Raw genomic sequence first — 18,123 nt, 5'->3', positions numbered from 1 at the left:
TCAAGACCGTGCCTTATGTTATGGAGTCCATCTGGCAGGAACATAGTAGGAAATTTGAGGTTGGCGGAGCAAATGAGCTTTGCAATTAAACTTCTACTTTTTAAGAGTGTTATATGATTGGACTAGTCTATGTGATAGTTTACCCTTCCACTTCTTTCTTTGATTTCTTGATCATGTGGATTTCAGATATCAATTCTTATGGACTTTCTTGCACAATTACTACGAATAAGACTGCCTCATCTTGTTCATACATTTTTTTTTTCCAATTACATGCCCAAGGAAGCAAAAGATTAAAGTGAACTGGTATTGGTAAACAAAGACCATTCCTTAAAATGTAACTTCTGTTTTTTGTAGTCTGATTATAGACATTCTCCACTACAATAACCATAAATATGAAATTCAATCATCATTAATAGATGAATAAGACTGCCTCATCTTGTTCATACATTTTTTTTTTCCAATTACATGCCCAAGGAAGCAAAAGATTAAAGTGAACTGGTATTGGTAAACAAAGACCATTCCTTAAAATGTAACTTCTGTTTTTTGTAGTCTGATTATAGACATTCTCCACTACAATAACCATAAATATGAAATTCAATCATCATTAATAGATGAGATGGACAAGGAACTTCTTAAGATCTTAGTTATTTTACTACATTATTTTACTCAAATTTCTTCCCCTTGAGCTTTCCTTTAGGAATCTTGCTCAGGAGACCAGCATCCAGCTTCTGATAGTTATGCTGAATCTGTTCCTGGACTGAATATACAAAGCTGTCAACTTCATCTTCGTACCTCTCGTATAAGACTGGCAATGTGTGGGCAGCAACAAAACCTATAGAAATTAAAAGATTGTCAATGATGAACTGTTGCATAAAACACCTGCTGCATTAAGTTTAGTTCACATATATACAAGCAACCAAGCAACGCTAAGAATAGAGAAATAAAGATCATCCAAATGATTTTCAAGTTCCTATATGCTTTTGACACAAATAGGGGGGAGTAATCTTCAATGATAAACTCTTAACATTTTGCCAAAAGGAAAGATAATGGTTTGCCTCAAATCTTTTTGGCTGAATGTACATCGAATGATCATATAATAATTTACTTATTGGTCCTTATTGATCTCCCATTCTAGACCTCTTTAAAATGCAGGAAAGTATAGCCCAGTTTCATTTTTGAAATGCTACTTTGAGGAATAGGTAGATATATCAGATATAAGTCTCATCCGTCCTATAACATTCGATTGTGTCTGTTTGGGATAGAACAAATTCATTTGCTCATTAGGCTTAATTAAAAATAATCTTGGTAAAAAAAACAGTGTCTTGTAAAAATGAAGCTTTTAAAGAGGTATACAGCTTATTAAAGCCAGCTTATAAGCTTAAACAAACAAGAATCATTGCTGGCTTCAATTTCAGACAAATGAATAAAATCCTCCTGTGAACCAGTCAGTACACATGAGCCATTCATCACATCTACTTTACTTACAACAATAAAGAGCATTGCCATTCTGTGGTTCACAACTTCACATCATAAATACACATGCTTCATCAAAGACCATCTTCAAAACCCAATTATTCCAATAAAATGACAAATATATTCTTATTAGATGTTGGTTACTGCCCACAGTCCCAACATTAGTGGTTAGTGCCATTTCATTTTCCATTTTTAATCAAAAACCCAGAAACTTAAGGCTAATTAATTTTTTCCAAGTCCATTGGAGAACTATATTTGATTTAATTCTTAACCTATGCTGCGTCTTGCAATAATGGATTTCTAATTAATGCTGGGGCCATATTGGATAAGGAGAGATGGACATATGGTGCTTTATGTTATAACATATTGCACAAAGTTTTTCCAAAATTCTGAAGAGAAAGATTAGCATACTTCCATAAAGCTTGGCTTGATTGAATTTACTTCAATTTTTTTATACTATCTTTCTTTCTTTTTTTCCCCTTTTTGATCCTAGATCCAAAATATTGAGAATTTTACAAGCAGCAAGTAAAATACTAAACTATGCATCAGAAGTACAGCATTCTAATAAAGGATCACTCACCAACATAAAATACAGTCAAAAAATTGCACCAGCTCCCTACCACAGCAGCAGCCCACAAGCTTACTACAACCTGTGAGGATTTCTTGACAGTTAATGCCATCTTCCAAACTAAAAATATATATGTATAACAGGCCAAGTTGTTGGGTTAAAATTCAATCACAAATCTTGTCTCCTAATACTATGGAATCAACTGCGGCTAGTTCTTCATATTCTTCAGATTCGTCACAAACTTTTAAGTCAATTTTTATATTAAGCAAAAATTATTATTTGAATTAAATCTTTTCAAATGCATGTTCAAATAATCATATTCACCAGCATCATCAGTCTGTGCTAGGATGATAAAATAAATTTAGGATTGTCAAGGGTAAATAAAAGAACATGTACACACACACACATGCAAATAATTAAACAATATAAGATCGATTCATATGGATGAAATTTCATAGAAGCAATAAAGCAGACAATCAAACTTGACTTGTCTTCTTCCACCATTGAATTACCAACATAACCTTGATCAAGTACTTGCAGAAACAAGGGCCATAATAATATCTACAGTCCTGGTTAGTATCCAGATTATCATTTTCACAGATCAAGACCATTGTAATTTTGAAATACTCAAGGGGAATCAGGGTCCAAATGATTGCTACTTTTTCTGATTTATCATTAGTTCAAACATACCAAAAGAAATTGCTTAACGTTTCCTCCACATGCAACATCCTGAAGAAAACCCAGAGCTTGATTAACCACTGCACGTATTTCAACGGCAATGTTGACAAATATCTCTTTAGGCAGAACAAGACGGGGGACTTTAGACTGTGACCTGCCACTTAGTGTAACATGTCATCAAAAACTAAAACTCAGCTCCACTTTACATGAACTCACTGACCGAAAAGCACAAAAGCAAGCATTTTAATTTAAGATCACCTGTTGAATAAGCCTGAAGCATTTGTCCAGATAAACTGAGCAAGCATACCAAGAACCAGAGCAAAGAATATAAGGGTTAGAAAATGGTAATTGAGCCATTCAAATAGCACCCAGATAGCTGTTGCACCAGTTAAAACACTAGCTGAGATCTTCTTGTTCCTCCATAACAACACGTCAGCAGCTACACCATTCAGAAAAAGAAAATTTAGTGACAATGAAAATTATAGAGATTACAGGAATAGAAACAGAATGATCCTACATTTTCCTCCCCCCAAAAGATTGTGGACAGGCTTCTGGCGTCCAAACAGCCTATTCAACTGATTAGTGACTTGGTTTGATTTCTCTTCCCCAAAAAAAGACACAGATTTCTTCTTTGAAACACTATCAGCAAGTGTTTCTACAATGTTGTCCAAAAGATTCTCAGTTGTTGATTTCTCAGGCATTGTTCCTATGCTTCAAGAATCAACAAAGATTATCGTCAAGAAATGAACTTGATTTCTCTGTAAGCTCAAATCCACTTGGAATGTTTCAGACATACAAATGCACATGAGGCATATGTTAAAGATTTGGTTGTGGTTTACAGCATTGATATGTAAGAACATAACAAAATTAGTTCTGATTTAAATGAAGGCAATGACAGGCCAAATGGGTCTTTTTTGCCTCTTAAGTAATAAGGCACATGACAAATCTTTAACCTGATGCTCATGTTAAATATCTAGTACAAGAATCTATGGACTCTCTGCGATCATAGAATTTAATCTGCATGTAATTATCTAATTTAAACAAGAATTAAATTAGGACAAATTTTAGACTCAGTACTAGATCCCTCAATATGGAAAAGTAGGAATTTGATACCCAGACAAGAACTAAACAGTTCCTAGCCATCTAAGATAGCAATCTTGTTGATACAATAACAAATTTCAAAAATACCAATCCTATGCTCCTATACTAGATCCTTCAGTGTCATGATCTATAATATTCATTTAATCAATACTCATAGTTGTCAAAACATGAATCGTATCCTGAATTGATTTTTGATTTTCAGTATCATGCATCGTAAGATACACAAACACTTGATAAAATTTATAAAAAATTATAAATATACATATATAAATGGTATATTCATTATAAATTTTAAATATATTCAACTAATGATTAATTTATTCATCACTTATGCAGTAATATTTAACAAGCTAACTAAATAAATCAAACTAGATTGTGTTTATAACATACACATTCAAATTGCTTAAATTCAAAAGTGATAATATATTACAAATGACACAAAAATAATAATTTATTTTCATTATATTGCCTAATCAACCCCATTTAAGTCAATGTTATCATCATGTTTATCATTTTGCAAACTTTTTTTTTTATTAAAATTTTCTTCATCATCATTAACATTTACTATCTTTTCTTGTTCTTTTTATTTTGATAATTTTAAAAAAAAAAAAAAATTCTTCTTGGCATTCTATTATTTGTGTCCCTATAGCTTTTTAATTTATTTGAATCAGTATTAAAAAACTATACTTGTGATTTTGGGTAGATTTTTTTTTTTTTTGAGAAGAATTTCGGGTAGATATTTAGTTTGTTTAATTATGAGTTTTAAGCATTGCCTCTATAGGAATTTAAAGCTTTCCATCTTTGTGGCAGAGTTTTGAATATCCTAAATCAAGGTGACATTTAATAATGGCAGTCACCTCTTCAATGACAGTTACCTTGTTTTTTCTTTTCTATTTTTGTTATTATTGGTAAGTTACAAATGTACTTAATGCGTTTTGAATACACAATCTTACACCCTCCCCATTATTTTGGGGGAGGAAGTGCCATTTGAGCTAGTGCTTGTTAGTAGATGGTTACAACACTCGTAAAAGAGCTAAATATAAGGGGTTGTGAATACTATAGGTTACGCACGGTGTATATGGCTTGGTCAATCAATTTGTTAGTACTTTTGGGTTTATAAAGGCTTAAGATATAGTGATATACCTACTGCCACACACCTTTAGCATGATGATCGTTCTACTAGTATAAGTTCTTGTAGGGGGGGGGGGGGTTAAGGGTCAGGGTTTTAGTTTCCAAGAGGAAGTTTCATACACGTATACACTTAGATTATGTTAGAGTAATTTATATCTTAGATAAAAAAATAATAATAATAATAAAAAAAGAAAAAAGAAGAAAAAAGAAGAAGAAGATAGAGTGATATATAAAACATTGACTAATTGGGTATTGTGTGAAGAAAGTATTGACATAGTTGTCAGTATTATAAGATACGATCGTATCGTGTGTAAAAAGTTATGTATCGTATTGGCGTTTTGTAAGTGCTCATGAATCGTACGATATATTGTACGTATCGTATGAATTATATCGTATCGTAAAAACGTACGTATCGTACCTTACATAGACAAATGCTTTAAAATTAAATTATTTGTAAAAATTTGTATTTTTATTTGAATCTAACAAGTTGTTAGACTTGTTTTTACCACAAAATCATTAGGTTACTTAATTTAGCCTAATAAAATAACATATTTATAATTTTTTTTTCTCTTTCTCATACAAAATTTGGACTACGCAGTATACACTTACACTTTACTTTGATACTTACACATTTATTTTTTATACTATGAATAAGATATTAATTGACAATATAATAATTTTTTATTTTTGTCATTATTGTTATAAGTCCAAGAAACTAGANGATATCTGTAAAGGCCTGTGTGGGGGTCTAGAGACCATTAATAATTGAAGTTGTAGATTGTCAATCCAGGTGTCTGCCCCGATATTAAAATATTAAAGAGTTAAGTTTTTTATGATGTGTGGCATAGCAACTCTTTATATATTAAAATTTTGTTTCAAATGGCTCCACTAAGGAAGCAACCATTGTCAATTTAAGAGCAGATTAATGCTGTATAATTTAGATACTTTGATTACTTGGTGTGTTTTGATTATTTGTAGATTGGGAAAATGAATGAGGGTAGGAGCTCTTAATTGGTTTGACTGTTTCTTGTACTGTTGTTTTTGAGCAAAGTTCAACTTTTTCTTAATATTTTCAAAGATATGCCAAATAAACCAGGACAAGATGATGAATATTCAGTCTCGTCCAAACATAAGGCATGCTGATAGTCTAAATAAAAGGTACCTGACCAATATTGGCATATTACAGACATTATAAGACTGATTAGATATTTTTGGAGTTTGGGTGCTTCGTTGCTTTTTGGTGGTGGTTATTAATGTTAAGCAAGCTAGGGCTTTATTTACAATGTCAGATCTTATAAAAATAATTATTTGTGTCCCTATAGCTTTTTAATTTATTTGAATCAGTCACACAGGCCTTTACAGATATCAGATTTAATGAGTTGGGCTCACAATCGACCAGGAGTTTCGGACATGATTTTCAGCTATATTCTGACGTCTGACATCTTCATCCTCTGAGTCAGACAATGTGTCTGGTGATATGCATTCTAGCACACCCTGCAAATGCATTTTACTTGTCTTGTAAAGGTTGCTATATATATTATCAATAGGTTCTTTCTACACCAATTGGGTCTTTGCTCTTCACTAAAGCAACTAGTGTAGTAATTGAAGAATTACATTGACACAACAAAATGACTATTACTAAACCAAGTAGAAACAGAAAAAGGTATGTAATCACTTATCTATTCAGCTGCCGTACCATTAACAAATGAGCAAACCTCTATCTTGTGAAGATGAAAAAGTATCTGGTGGTATGATTAATTGGTCTTTACTTACATAAAAATAAGAATAAGGCTTTCAAAGACTAGAAGGTTGGAATAATGCTGCTCTAACAAGACACATGCGATCTCAGGGATGGAGGATGATTTCTGGGCTCAAAGCTCTTGCAAGAGCTTATACAACCCTAATACTAGGGAAGGATATGAAGAGCCAAAATATATATATATATATATAGTATCTTACATTCATACCAAGAAATGAACCAGTTGTCCCCTCCTTTTAAAATAAAGGAAGTTGTAATACACGAAGCTAGTCACCTTGTGGTACCAATTGCGTTAGTTGCTGGATCATGAAGATGGTATGCAGCAACATCAATTAAAATGGAACAAATTTAATTAAAGCCAACAGAGATCACTATTGAAGAGGAGGAAATTCAGTTAAAGCTAACAGAGGTCACTATTGTTCAAGAGGACTATGCTTACAAATGTTATCAGGGATGCCACCCTAAGGTTTATGTGCCTCTCTAAAGTTATTCCAATGAAAAGCATTGTTGACAGCTTATGATAGGAAACAGGTCATGAACAAAAGATAGGTAGTCATTCAATGGGGCTTCAATGAAAGTGAACCACATTTTTTGCAGAAAGTATTGCAGAGTAGAGAGCACATATTATATGATTGGTCTCTCTAACAGAGTATGGAAGAAATCTAGAGCTGGGTTTAGTAATCAGTCGGGTTGGAACCTGGGATATGGAGCCTTAATTTCATCAGATTTGTTGAAATAAGCTTGGTCAGCCCATATATACCATATGTGGAAAAAAAAGAAATGCAAGAGATCATGGTGGGGTTTGCAGAAGTGAAGGAGGTTTCATTCAAGCAATATGTCCACAATTCAGGCACTTTTCTCTTCCAACTGTATGAAAAAATCAGTTCAAGCTCGAAAAATATCAACTGGGGATTACTTTTAGGGATGGAAAAAATGTTTCACCCTGCGCAAGTTTTCCTAGCCCCGTCTCATCCTAAGTGTGTGTGTGTGTGTATTTAAATTATTTCTCAACACTTACATCAATGTTCCTCCCTTTTCTCTTCCATCTCTATCTCATTAGTGCTGAAGTAACCTCATTAGAGATGGCAAAATGCCCTCCACCCCGCCATGCCCCAACCTTCCCTGCTCCCCCCATAAGGAAAACCCTGCTCCAAATGAGGGACAGGGAGGGATGGGACACCCATGATCCAACCACCCTGCCCTATTGCTATCCCTAATTACTTTGACAATTTTTACAAATTAATTTGAGATCTTTCAAAATTTGTTGTAGTCATCTGAGCTATATACAGAATGGTTCTAGTTTCTGGATAATACCTGCTCTTTGCTGTCACAGCATGGCTACTTGTTCCTTTGTAGTACCTTTGTACTTTCCTCAGGTTTGAATAAATTCACCGATTCAACAGCCATAAATAAAGACTCCTATTTTGCAAAATCCTCCAATCTACCCATTTATAAAGAACATGACGACACATGGATATACAAATGACCAAGTTACCAAGAAAATCAAGAAGCTACAAGGGCCTTTGTCACTGAAACTTGTTATACCAAAACAAGCACAGAATAAGCATCACAGGAAAAGATCTCATAAAGTAACTCATAGTTAACCAGGTCCTATTTAAAGTTAACTAGATGAGGACGTCTGCAGAAATTTGAAGGAAATACATCTTGCAAGTTAGGGAGTTTGCATAACAAGAATTCTATCATTGAAAGTCAGAACCTCTTTAAATACAGCATTCACACTAATTTATTAATTACTAACTGAACAACACCAGAAAGTAGGGTAGAAATAAAAGGGGAAAAAACAATTCATAACCTAACCAAGACAAGAGAAGAAGAAAACCTACAAGAGCCATAGAGTGATGGCATATAATTCATATTAATGCAAAACAAAGAAGATTGAAATCAAATGACTTTTTGTCTTTGTCAGTTGGAGGCATAATCCTTTACATATCACCCACCCCCATGCACGCATATGCAGGGGGGGGGGGGGGGTGTCACTGTGTCAGGGGACAGATGAAGTTGAGATATGATCCCTGGCCATTTATACAATGCTAATGGAATTACCATCTACACACTAACTCAGAACCACAATGAGAATTCACCAATTTGGAAATCCAATTGACTACAATGATAACCACTCTGGAGCAAGAGCTAAACCAAGAAAGCACACTAGTATCCACACCACATATTCATAAACAATCACAGCTTGAACAGAAGTTAAAACTTCACCCTCATAGATTTTTTTTCCTCCTCTGAAGAGAAAATTGGTTTTGTGTACAACTCCTCATAAGAATCTTATTACCTGCACTATCAGAATACTATAACAAAGGATTCAAAACCATAAGTGAGAAGTAAACTGAACAATGCTAACAAGAGGACTTCCAAAAATTTGCCAAAACCACTTCAGCATTGCAAGGCCAGTCAAATTCTCATACTTCAAATTTCAAAACCACTCTGTTGTAAGACCACAGCAGTCACATTTGACATTTCATATCCAATAAACAAATCTTGGGAAGTGTAAGTCAAAGAACCATAGGACAACGGGTAGAGATTAAAAAAAAAAAAGATAAAGTTTAGCCACAAAATTGTTAGGTTATAAACTCACTCAATAAAATAAATATTACTGCATATTTTGAAAATCTAACCGTTGAATTACATGTTCTTTACACTCTTAATGCGCATGTCAATTTTTGTGTCAATCGGATATCATTTACTATATAATCTATAATCTTATATTTTATGCATAATTTTAAATTACAAAAATTTGTAATTTAAAAATTTATTGATGACATAGCTATTAATCTTTAATTTTCTTGAAATTTTACAAACATAAAAGATATAAGAAGAAAATGCAATTCAATAGTAGATTTGTCATGTCAAAAATCACCTATAATAAAAAAATATTGACTAAGTTTGTAACTTAAGATTACAATTGATTTTGTAACTAAACTTTATCCTAAAAAAAAAATTCTCGACTATTTAAAAAAAGAAAAAAAATTTAAATACCATAAAACATGCAAAAGCATTAATATTGAACTAATAAACAAATAAAAAATAACATATTAAGCCTACAAAATTATAAACCAAACTGAAACATCAAAGAAGACCCAAAAAAGAAACTTCAACATAGTCCTTAGCTGAACCCCAGGATAACAAGAATCAATCTTAAATTTCAATGACCACAAACAAACTAGAATCTACAGTGATACAACCAATACACCTCAAAAAAACCCAATCAATCAATCCATGACCCCACTGGTACAAAACAAAGCATCCAATTTCTGTACACTTTAACCTATGAATTTACATAAAATAAGAGACCCAGAAAGCAACAACAACAACCAAAAAAAAATAAAAAAATAAAAAGAAGGAAAATGAAAGAAGAAGATGGTGAGAGTACAAACCAGATGGGTATTCCAAGGAGATCAGAACAGAGAAAAAGATAAAGCAAGCAAACAGAGAGGAATGGGTATATGGGGTTTTACTAGGCGGTGTGGATTTTGTGTAGCATGGAAAACATAATAGACGAGTAGGCAAGAAATGCGTGGGGGAACTGAAAAGTGAAAGTTATATGATAAATATGATTGGTCCACAAATACAGTACAAGTGGCAAACCACTCATGAATTTGTTTACTTCTGGTATTTGTTTTGGCTTTGATGCTTTTTGAGAGTTTTTACTTTCTGGGGTACCAAAAAGTAGAGAGGATTTTTGAGCCTGTCGGTTGTTTCTGCTGTTTGTATGAGAAAAATGAGACCTGAGCTGGCCTTTACCCAATTAGTGGAAAACGTGATAAAAAGAACGACGGCTCTATAATTGGACTTTGGGAGCAGTCAAGTCAGCTGTCAAAGTATTTAATCAAAATGAGTCAATCAATTTTTAGGCAATGCTGCTTTTCTTTTGACCCATGCCATGGAATGGTGGTTGAGATTAATCTAATCCAGTTGGGAAACTTGGGAATATTAGTGTGTGTTACAAATTGGGCCTACCCTGCCTAAGCTCGATCGACTCCATATGGCCCCAATCACAGTACAGTATATGTTGGTGATGGGCTGATGGCTACCACCCATGTTTGGATAGGGTTTTCATTATAGGATCCGTTTGGATAGCACTTATTGTTGCTAAAAATTGCTAAAAATTTATTGTTACTGAAAACATTGTAGCAAAATAATTTTTAAATGTGTAAATAGTATTGTGGGACCCACTTTTAATATTAAATATTGCGTGAACAGTGCATAAACAGTGCACGCACAGTGTTTTTTGTCTCCTAAGGGTCAATAAGTCCGGCTGCTAAAAAAAAAAAACTGAAAACGTAACTTTACTTTGAGTGAAAAGTAATGCTATCCAAACCGGGTCTATATATACCCATAAGAGGAGTTTCAACCAACACAAGCCAGGTACATCCTAGTGACTCCACGTATATCCAATTACTTTAAAATATCTCACTTGGTGACAAGCTTATGTTATTGGACTCGGTTAATCCTGTTAAATGTGCTGATAACCTAGGTGACTAACATTTTGTATATTAAGAAAACTAGAGGGTTTTTTTTTTTTTTTTAAATATAAACAGGAGCATATTTTTCAGTTCTACCATCAAGCCCATGCCTTTCATGGCAATTGATAAGACTTTCACTCTTTCCATCTTAGGCTACCATTGGAGGTTTCTAGATTGTTGAGTATCAAGGTCATCGGCCCTTTCACTAGGCCAATTAGTCCATTGCCTAAGGCCCTCAAGTGGAAGGAGGCCCAAAATTTTTGAAAAAGAAGGGGTAGTAGAAAAAAAAAATTTAGTTTCAAATGAAACTCCAAAAAATCTGATACATCCTTGTGATCAAAGAATAAAAAATCTGGAACATCCTTGTAAATATTGGTACCCCAAAAAATTCTTTGGTCTAAACAAAATCAATTATCCCAAAAATATCATCCTTAACCTCTAAAGAAAGAAGAATTGAGAAGAAAGAAGACAAAGACAAAGTTGAGAGTCTGAAGAACTGAGATAAAAGAAGCATTGTAAACTTTCTAAACTGTAAAGAAGTAATAAATAAATATATGAGAGAACAAATGCAATGGGAAAGTTGAGGAGCATAGGTGGCCACATGGGTGGGAGCTTGGGAATGGGAAAAATGATTTGAAGGGAAGGTTCTAGAAAGATAGTTTTATTTGCTGAATAACCAAATTTGTTCTCTTAAAAAAAAAAAAAAAAAACTAACCACTTATTTTGAATATTTTAAAACACTATTTTAAATATATAAAACAATATACTCATTAATCTATATAATTTATCTATTATAGTAAAAAGTAATATTAATTACTCTAATATACTTTTTTTTTTTTAGTCTAGTGTCATAATTTTCCTTTAAAAAAAAAATAATTTGGATAAGTTTGTTTTGAAGACATGGAGTACTAGAAAAGTACCCTATTTTGTAGGTATTTTAAGTGGAATTAGAGAAGAGCCCATTTTAATTCTTGCCTAAGGCTCCAAAATGTATAGGGTCGGCCTTGTTGAGTATGTGTGTTGTTGCTCTAATAGCAAGCATAGCTATTAGGTTTGAGTGTTAGTTAAACTATTGAGATACCAATAGTTTGGAGGTGTACCTACCATGGTTGTAATATGTTGGAGTCCTTCGTAAATGGTGGACACATGTCAAAAACAAAGGGATAGAGACCCTTTTTATTTGCTTGAAAGACTAGCCCAGAACTTGATACCAACCTAAAGAATGACTAGAAGTTATTGGTGCACTTCAAGGCTTACAAAATGAAACTAAGCCATGGACCAATACTATGGTGGATGAAATTTGAGATTTTTGAATTTAAAATGTGTCCTTCATCGCTTCAAGTCCATTGAATCCACCACTCAGATGTCCCCAAAGTGACTATTAAATAGTATTAGGTTTTGTGAAGTCTAGTTGTGTTTGATCCGAATTATGACCCGCACGACCCAATATAAAAGTGCTATGGTTTTTAATGGGATTTTTTCTCAGACTTAGTCCATTTTGGCCCACTTGTAGCCCATTGTGAATTTTATGTACATAATAGAAAAATTGTTGTTTTGGAAATTAGGGTTTGGTGTTGTTTTGAGAGAGAAAACAGTACTACTGTATATTATATATTTTTTTTTTCTCTGTGAAGAGTGAAAGCATTGCAACCAAGAGAGTCAATCTCATACCGGAAACTATACCGATTTGACTAGTGCAACAATATATTTTGGTACCGGTATACCATTTCGGGTTTACTACTATTTTTTATATTTATATATATAATAAAAATAAAAGTTTGTCATAAAACATTATCTCAATTCTAAACAAATTATTCATGATTTTAGACTTTAGCATCAACTAAAAGAAAGAAAAAAAAAGAAAAAAAGAAAAGAAAAAACACAATATAAAAAACAAAAAGCTTAATTGTTCATTGCATACTAAAAAAACAAATGATAAAAATAAGTTAATACAAATAAGTTTTCTAAAAAAAAATAAAGATTAATACAAATAAGTTACCATTTTGCCTTTACAAAAATTCAAAAATTACAAAACTTAAAAAAAAAAAAAAAAGGCTTTTTATTTATTTATTTTATATCGGCCAGTATTGGCCGAAACGCTCGAAATTGGCCGGTACGGCCGGTATTTAAACCAATACAAAGCAATGGAGTTTTGGTACCGATGCACATACCGGCCATACCAGTTGGTACGGTACGATATCCTTTTCCTTGATTGCAACTTCATGGACGTAAGCAAATTACCGAACTACGTAAATATTATTTTGTGTGATTGTTTTCTTTAGCACTTTTTTTCTTCTCTATTTTGCATCTAACAGGTCTAAGAATTTTGTGTATATTCCCTACAAATAGTCCTCTCTTACGTATTCAAAAATAACATAAACATGAATAGCAATAGGAATAAATTTGAAGAGTGATAAGCTTTAGAAAATAATATTGATTGATTGATATTCCCGTGAAAAGTTGAAATTTCAGTAATATACTTCAAAATTGGAATTAATGAAATCATTATTGGATAGCAAATTTTATTTGGTAATTCCAACAACTCAATTATGAAATCCTTTAAAAATAGATTTTTTAAAAAGAGTACATTGAAATGATTATTACACTGGTCCAAATATATATGTGTGTGTGTGACACATCCAATGAACTAAGTTTTGATAATAAGGCGTTTTCAGATTCATAGTGACTTTCCATTCTTCATAACTGAGAAATCCCTCTCCATCATCAACAGCCAAAACAAGCAGGCTAGTAGCTGCAGCCACAAAATTGGAACATGTACTGATGTGCTTGTAGTGCAATGACAAAAGGTCTATAATTATGTACATCCATAAAGAGCTGACATGGCACTTGAAATGGGAGTAACATGGAGCCACGTGTCACCAATCAAAGCCTCCACAACCTTATCCCACATCAAAAATCTAATCTTCCCATTATCCACTTCTCTCACATCCAATATCCAAACCCAACCATTTTCCTTCACATATCACAAAATTAACATCAAAAAACCATTTCCCAGCTATCTCACTCTCCATACCACACAACCTCTAAAATAATTCAGGAGTTTTGTAAGATTAAGTGGAAGTGAGTTAAAAAAAAATGGCCTCCACTTCATGTTTCTTGCACCACCATGCACTCACCACTCCCACTAGAGCCTCATCATCACAGCGCCAAGTGCCAAACATGAAGCCCACTCAGGTAGTCTGCAAGGCACAGAAGCAGTCAGTTCATGAAGATGATATGAGTGCTGTCTCTCGCCGGTTGGCTCTCCAAGTGCTCATTGGTGCTGCAGCCATTGGCTCCAAGGTTTCACCTGCGGATGCAGCCTACGGTGAAGCTGGTACTTTGCTTTCTCCAATCTATGCTTTCTGACATGTGCTGCATGTAATAAAAGTGATTGTTCAATACTCACAGTTGACCACTTTGTTAACCAAAAAGCATAAACAAAGCTTTTACTAAGTTTTCTTTTTACTATGTGTGTGTGTGATTGTTTGGTTGTTATAAGATAGATGTCATTAGCTTATGAATTGGCCAATAGGGTCAGCACATGAAAATGTTCTATATCAGATTATATTGTTTAACTTTAGAGTCAGATATATATATATATATATATTTTTTTTTTCCTGTTAATTATTATTTGATAAGTTTGCTGATCTTGATTTAATGTACAATCATGTTGGGATTTAGGTTCTAAGATTTGTGAGGATTAACACCACAATTAACAATGTAAATATGTTAACAGGACCTCCTGACATAATATATGGCTTTTCTTTCCATCAATTACCGTAATTCGTGTTTAATAACGAGTTGCTTCACTTTGGGGATCGAATCTATGTAGTCAAAGGTTGTTGAAGACTAAGCATACTAATTTCAATTAGGGAATGACATCCAAATTGGTGTTCAAATTACTGTTTGCCACACTTAATCTAAACATTATTCGCGGCTCTAACAAGTTGACAAGTTAGATATTTTTTCAGAGACAATTCCTTTAGTTAGAACCTAGTCTAAGCTTACTAAGGAAGTGAAATCGGTAAAGAGAAGCCTAGTTTAGTTTACTGAGAGCATAGAATTTGATCTGAATCTACCAAATGATGACAATAAGGCCATATCAAATTCAACAGAAATGCATGCCCCATGATATGGCACAGTAGCTATTCATGTAACATGACCCTGATACTTTAGTTTGTAAAATTCCAGTTTATAAGAATGAAAATGCATTCATCTAGAAAAAAAAAAATGGCCTCCACTTCATGTTTCTTGCACCACCATGCACTCACCACTCCCACTAGAGCCTCATCATCACAGCGCCAAGTGCCAAACATGAAGCCCACTCAGGTAGTCTGCAAGGCACAGAAGCAGTCAGTTCATGAAGATGATATGAGTGCTGTCTCTCGCCGGTTGGCTCTCCAAGTGCTCATTGGTGCTGCAGCCATTGGCTCCAAGGTTTCACCTGCGGATGCAGCCTACGGTGAAGCTGGTACTTTGCTTTCTCCAATCTATGCTTTCTGACATGTGCTGCATGTAATAAAAGTGATTGTTCAATACTCACAGTTGACCACTTTGTTAACCAAAAAGCATAAACAAAGCTTTTACTAAGTTTTCTTTTTACTATGTGTGTGTGTGATTGTTTGGTTGTTATAAGATAGATGTCATTAGCTTATGAATTGGCCAATAGGGTCAGCACATGAAAATGTTCTATATCAGATTATATTGTTTAACTTTAGAGTCAGATATATATATATATATATATTTTTTTTTTCCTGTTAATTATTATTTGATAAGTTTGCTGATCTTGATTTAATGTACAATCATGTTGGGATTTAGGTTCTAAGATTTGTGAGGATTAACACCACAATTAACAATGTAAATATGTTAACAGGACCTCCTGACATAATATATGGCTTTTCTTTCCATCAATTACCGTAATTCGTGTTTAATAACGAGTTGCTTCACTTTGGGGATCGAATCTATGTAGTCAAAGGTTGTTGAAGACTAAGCATACTAATTTCAATTAGGGAATGACATCCAAATTGGTGTTCAAATTACTGTTTGCCACACTTAATCTAAACATTATTCGTGGCTCTAACAAGTTGACAAGTTAGATATTTTTTCAGAGACAATTCCTTTAGTTAGAACCTAGTCTAAGCTTACTAAGGAAGTGAAATCGGTAAAGAGAAGCCTAGTTTAGTTTACTGAGAGCATAGAATTTGATCTGAATCTACCAAATGATGACAATAAGGCCATATCAAATTCAACAGAAATGCATGCCCCATGATATGGCACAGTAGCTATTCATGTAACATGACCCTGATACTTTAGTTTGTAAAATTCCAGTTTATAAGAATGAAAATGCATTCATCTAGAAATCAAACAGTGTTCTACATATTAATTTTGTGGTTAATTGCAGCCAATGTATTTGGCAAGCCAAAGACCAACACAGATTTCTTGCCATACAATGGAGAAGGATTCAAATTATCCATCCCCTCAAAGTGGAACCCAAGCAAAGAAAGGGAATTCCCAGGACAGGTTCTTAGATATGAGGACAACTTCGATTCCAACAGCAATGTTAGTGTCATAATCAACTCAACTGATAAGAAATCTATCACCGATTATGGTTCCCCCGAGGAGTTCCTCTCCAAGGTAAATATATTTCTTTGACTTGTTTTTAATTTCAGTTTTCGATCAAGAGGCATCAGAATTTTTTGTTTTGGGTATTTTCTCTAGTATAGGTTTTCTCCTTATTTCTTGAAATGTAAGCTTCTACTAAGGTCCATTTGGTTGAGCTTTTTATCATCTTAAAGAGGAACATACAATGTTTACTTTTACATAATAAATTGATGAAAATAAGTTCATCCAAATGCTTAAGGTAACATCACACAAATAACATATGTATGAATCTTTTCAAGATGTTGGCAGAAAATGTTATCTAACAAATAAGCTTTGATCTGGCCGTTTGTAGGTGGACTTTTTGCTTGGGAAACAAGCCTACTTTGGCAAAACTTCTTCTGAGGTACTATCATGACAAAGAATATTACATGTTTTTTAAACTAATGAGTGATAATAATCACAACTATAGCAAGGGCATTTTTGCATGCTTTTAATAATCATTGTTTTAGTTTTTCTTAAAGTTATTTTTACAGATCTTCCCCGAGCTAGTAAGGTTTTTGCCTTTAAAGCCTTCTAACTCCAGGGTGGTTACATGGATGTAATCTAATGAAATGTGAACTTGGATTGGTCAGGGTGGTTTTGACAATGATGCTGTAGCAACAGCAAACGTATTGGAGGTTTCAACTCCAGTGATTAATGGAATTCCGTACTACTTCTTGTCAGTGTTGACAAGGACTGCTGATGGGGATGAAGGTGGCAAGCACCAACTAATTACAGCAACTGTTAAAGATGGTAAGCTTTACATTTGCAAGGCACAAGCTGGAGACAAACGGTGGTTTAAGGGAGCAAGAAGGTTTGTGGAGAGCACTGCTAGTTCTTTCAGTGTTGCCTAAGAATTAAATGAGGGTTTGTATATGTAAATCACCTTAAGATTATGATGTTATTTTGTTTTGAGTTGTCTAGCCCTTTTTCCAGAGTTATCAGAGCTGGTTATTTGAGTGAGTTGGTTGGAGGAAACTTAATTGTGGATATATATTTGAATATTTGGCTGCAGATATGAACCCTCTTTAACGAGTTTTAAACCCTCTCCCATTCCCTCTATCTCTCTCTGTCTAATGGTTATGCCATTTTACTTTCAAGCCATAAACCATTTTGTTTAAAGTTTTATTTACAGAAGTTTTTTTTCTTAGCAATGTTACAATTTGATCTAGGAATGCCTTCAAATAAATTTTTTAAGAACGTTGTTGTGGTGGTAGACATATAATGAATGCTTGTTTAAAATCCTGGGAATTACAGTCTTAAATAACACACTTCAT

The 18,123-nt window shown here is 33.7% G+C and overlaps 2 protein-coding genes across 4 annotated transcripts; one reads left to right on the top strand and one right to left on the bottom strand.

Annotated features, from left to right (window-relative positions):
- Positions 1-501: 501 nt before the first annotated feature.
- LOC112005021 (reticulon-like protein B8) lies at positions 502-10,473 on the bottom strand. 3 transcript variants are annotated; one of them, XM_065775485.1, is made up of 6 exons: positions 10,115-10,473; positions 3,237-3,425; positions 2,978-3,158; positions 2,732-2,879; positions 2,054-2,123; positions 502-832 (listed from the first exon to the last, which is right to left on the bottom strand). In XM_065775485.1, the coding sequence occupies exons 2-6, from the start codon at positions 3,418-3,420 to the stop codon at positions 663-665; spliced, it is 753 nt and encodes a 250-aa protein (XP_065631557.1). In that variant the 5' UTR covers positions 3,421-3,425; positions 10,115-10,473; the 3' UTR covers positions 502-662. The 3 variants fall into 3 exon arrangements, with proteins under 3 accessions (XP_065631557.1, XP_065631550.1, XP_065631562.1); XM_065775478.1 differs by having other exon boundaries at positions 3,237-3,430; positions 10,115-10,472; XM_065775490.1 differs by having other exon boundaries at positions 2,732-2,873; positions 3,237-3,430; positions 10,115-10,468.
- Positions 10,474-15,426: 4,953 nt separating this feature from the next.
- LOC112005018 (oxygen-evolving enhancer protein 2, chloroplastic) lies at positions 15,427-17,889 on the top strand. The gene is made up of 4 exons (XM_024037264.2): positions 15,427-15,677; positions 16,608-16,840; positions 17,160-17,210; positions 17,440-17,889. Exons 1-4 carry the CDS (start codon positions 15,437-15,439, stop codon positions 17,698-17,700), a joined length of 786 nt encoding a protein of 261 aa, XP_023893032.1. The 5' UTR covers positions 15,427-15,436; the 3' UTR covers positions 17,701-17,889.
- Positions 17,890-18,123: the final 234 nt, after the last annotated feature.

Source organism: Quercus suber, unplaced genomic scaffold, assembly GCF_002906115.3.
Source record: "Quercus suber isolate HL8 unplaced genomic scaffold, Cork oak 2.0 scaffold_8, whole genome shotgun sequence".
Taxonomy (NCBI): Eukaryota; Viridiplantae; Streptophyta; class Magnoliopsida; order Fagales; family Fagaceae; genus Quercus; species Quercus suber.
The sequence above is the reverse complement of the archived record's forward strand: the minus strand, read 5'-3'. Positions and strand labels throughout refer to the sequence as shown.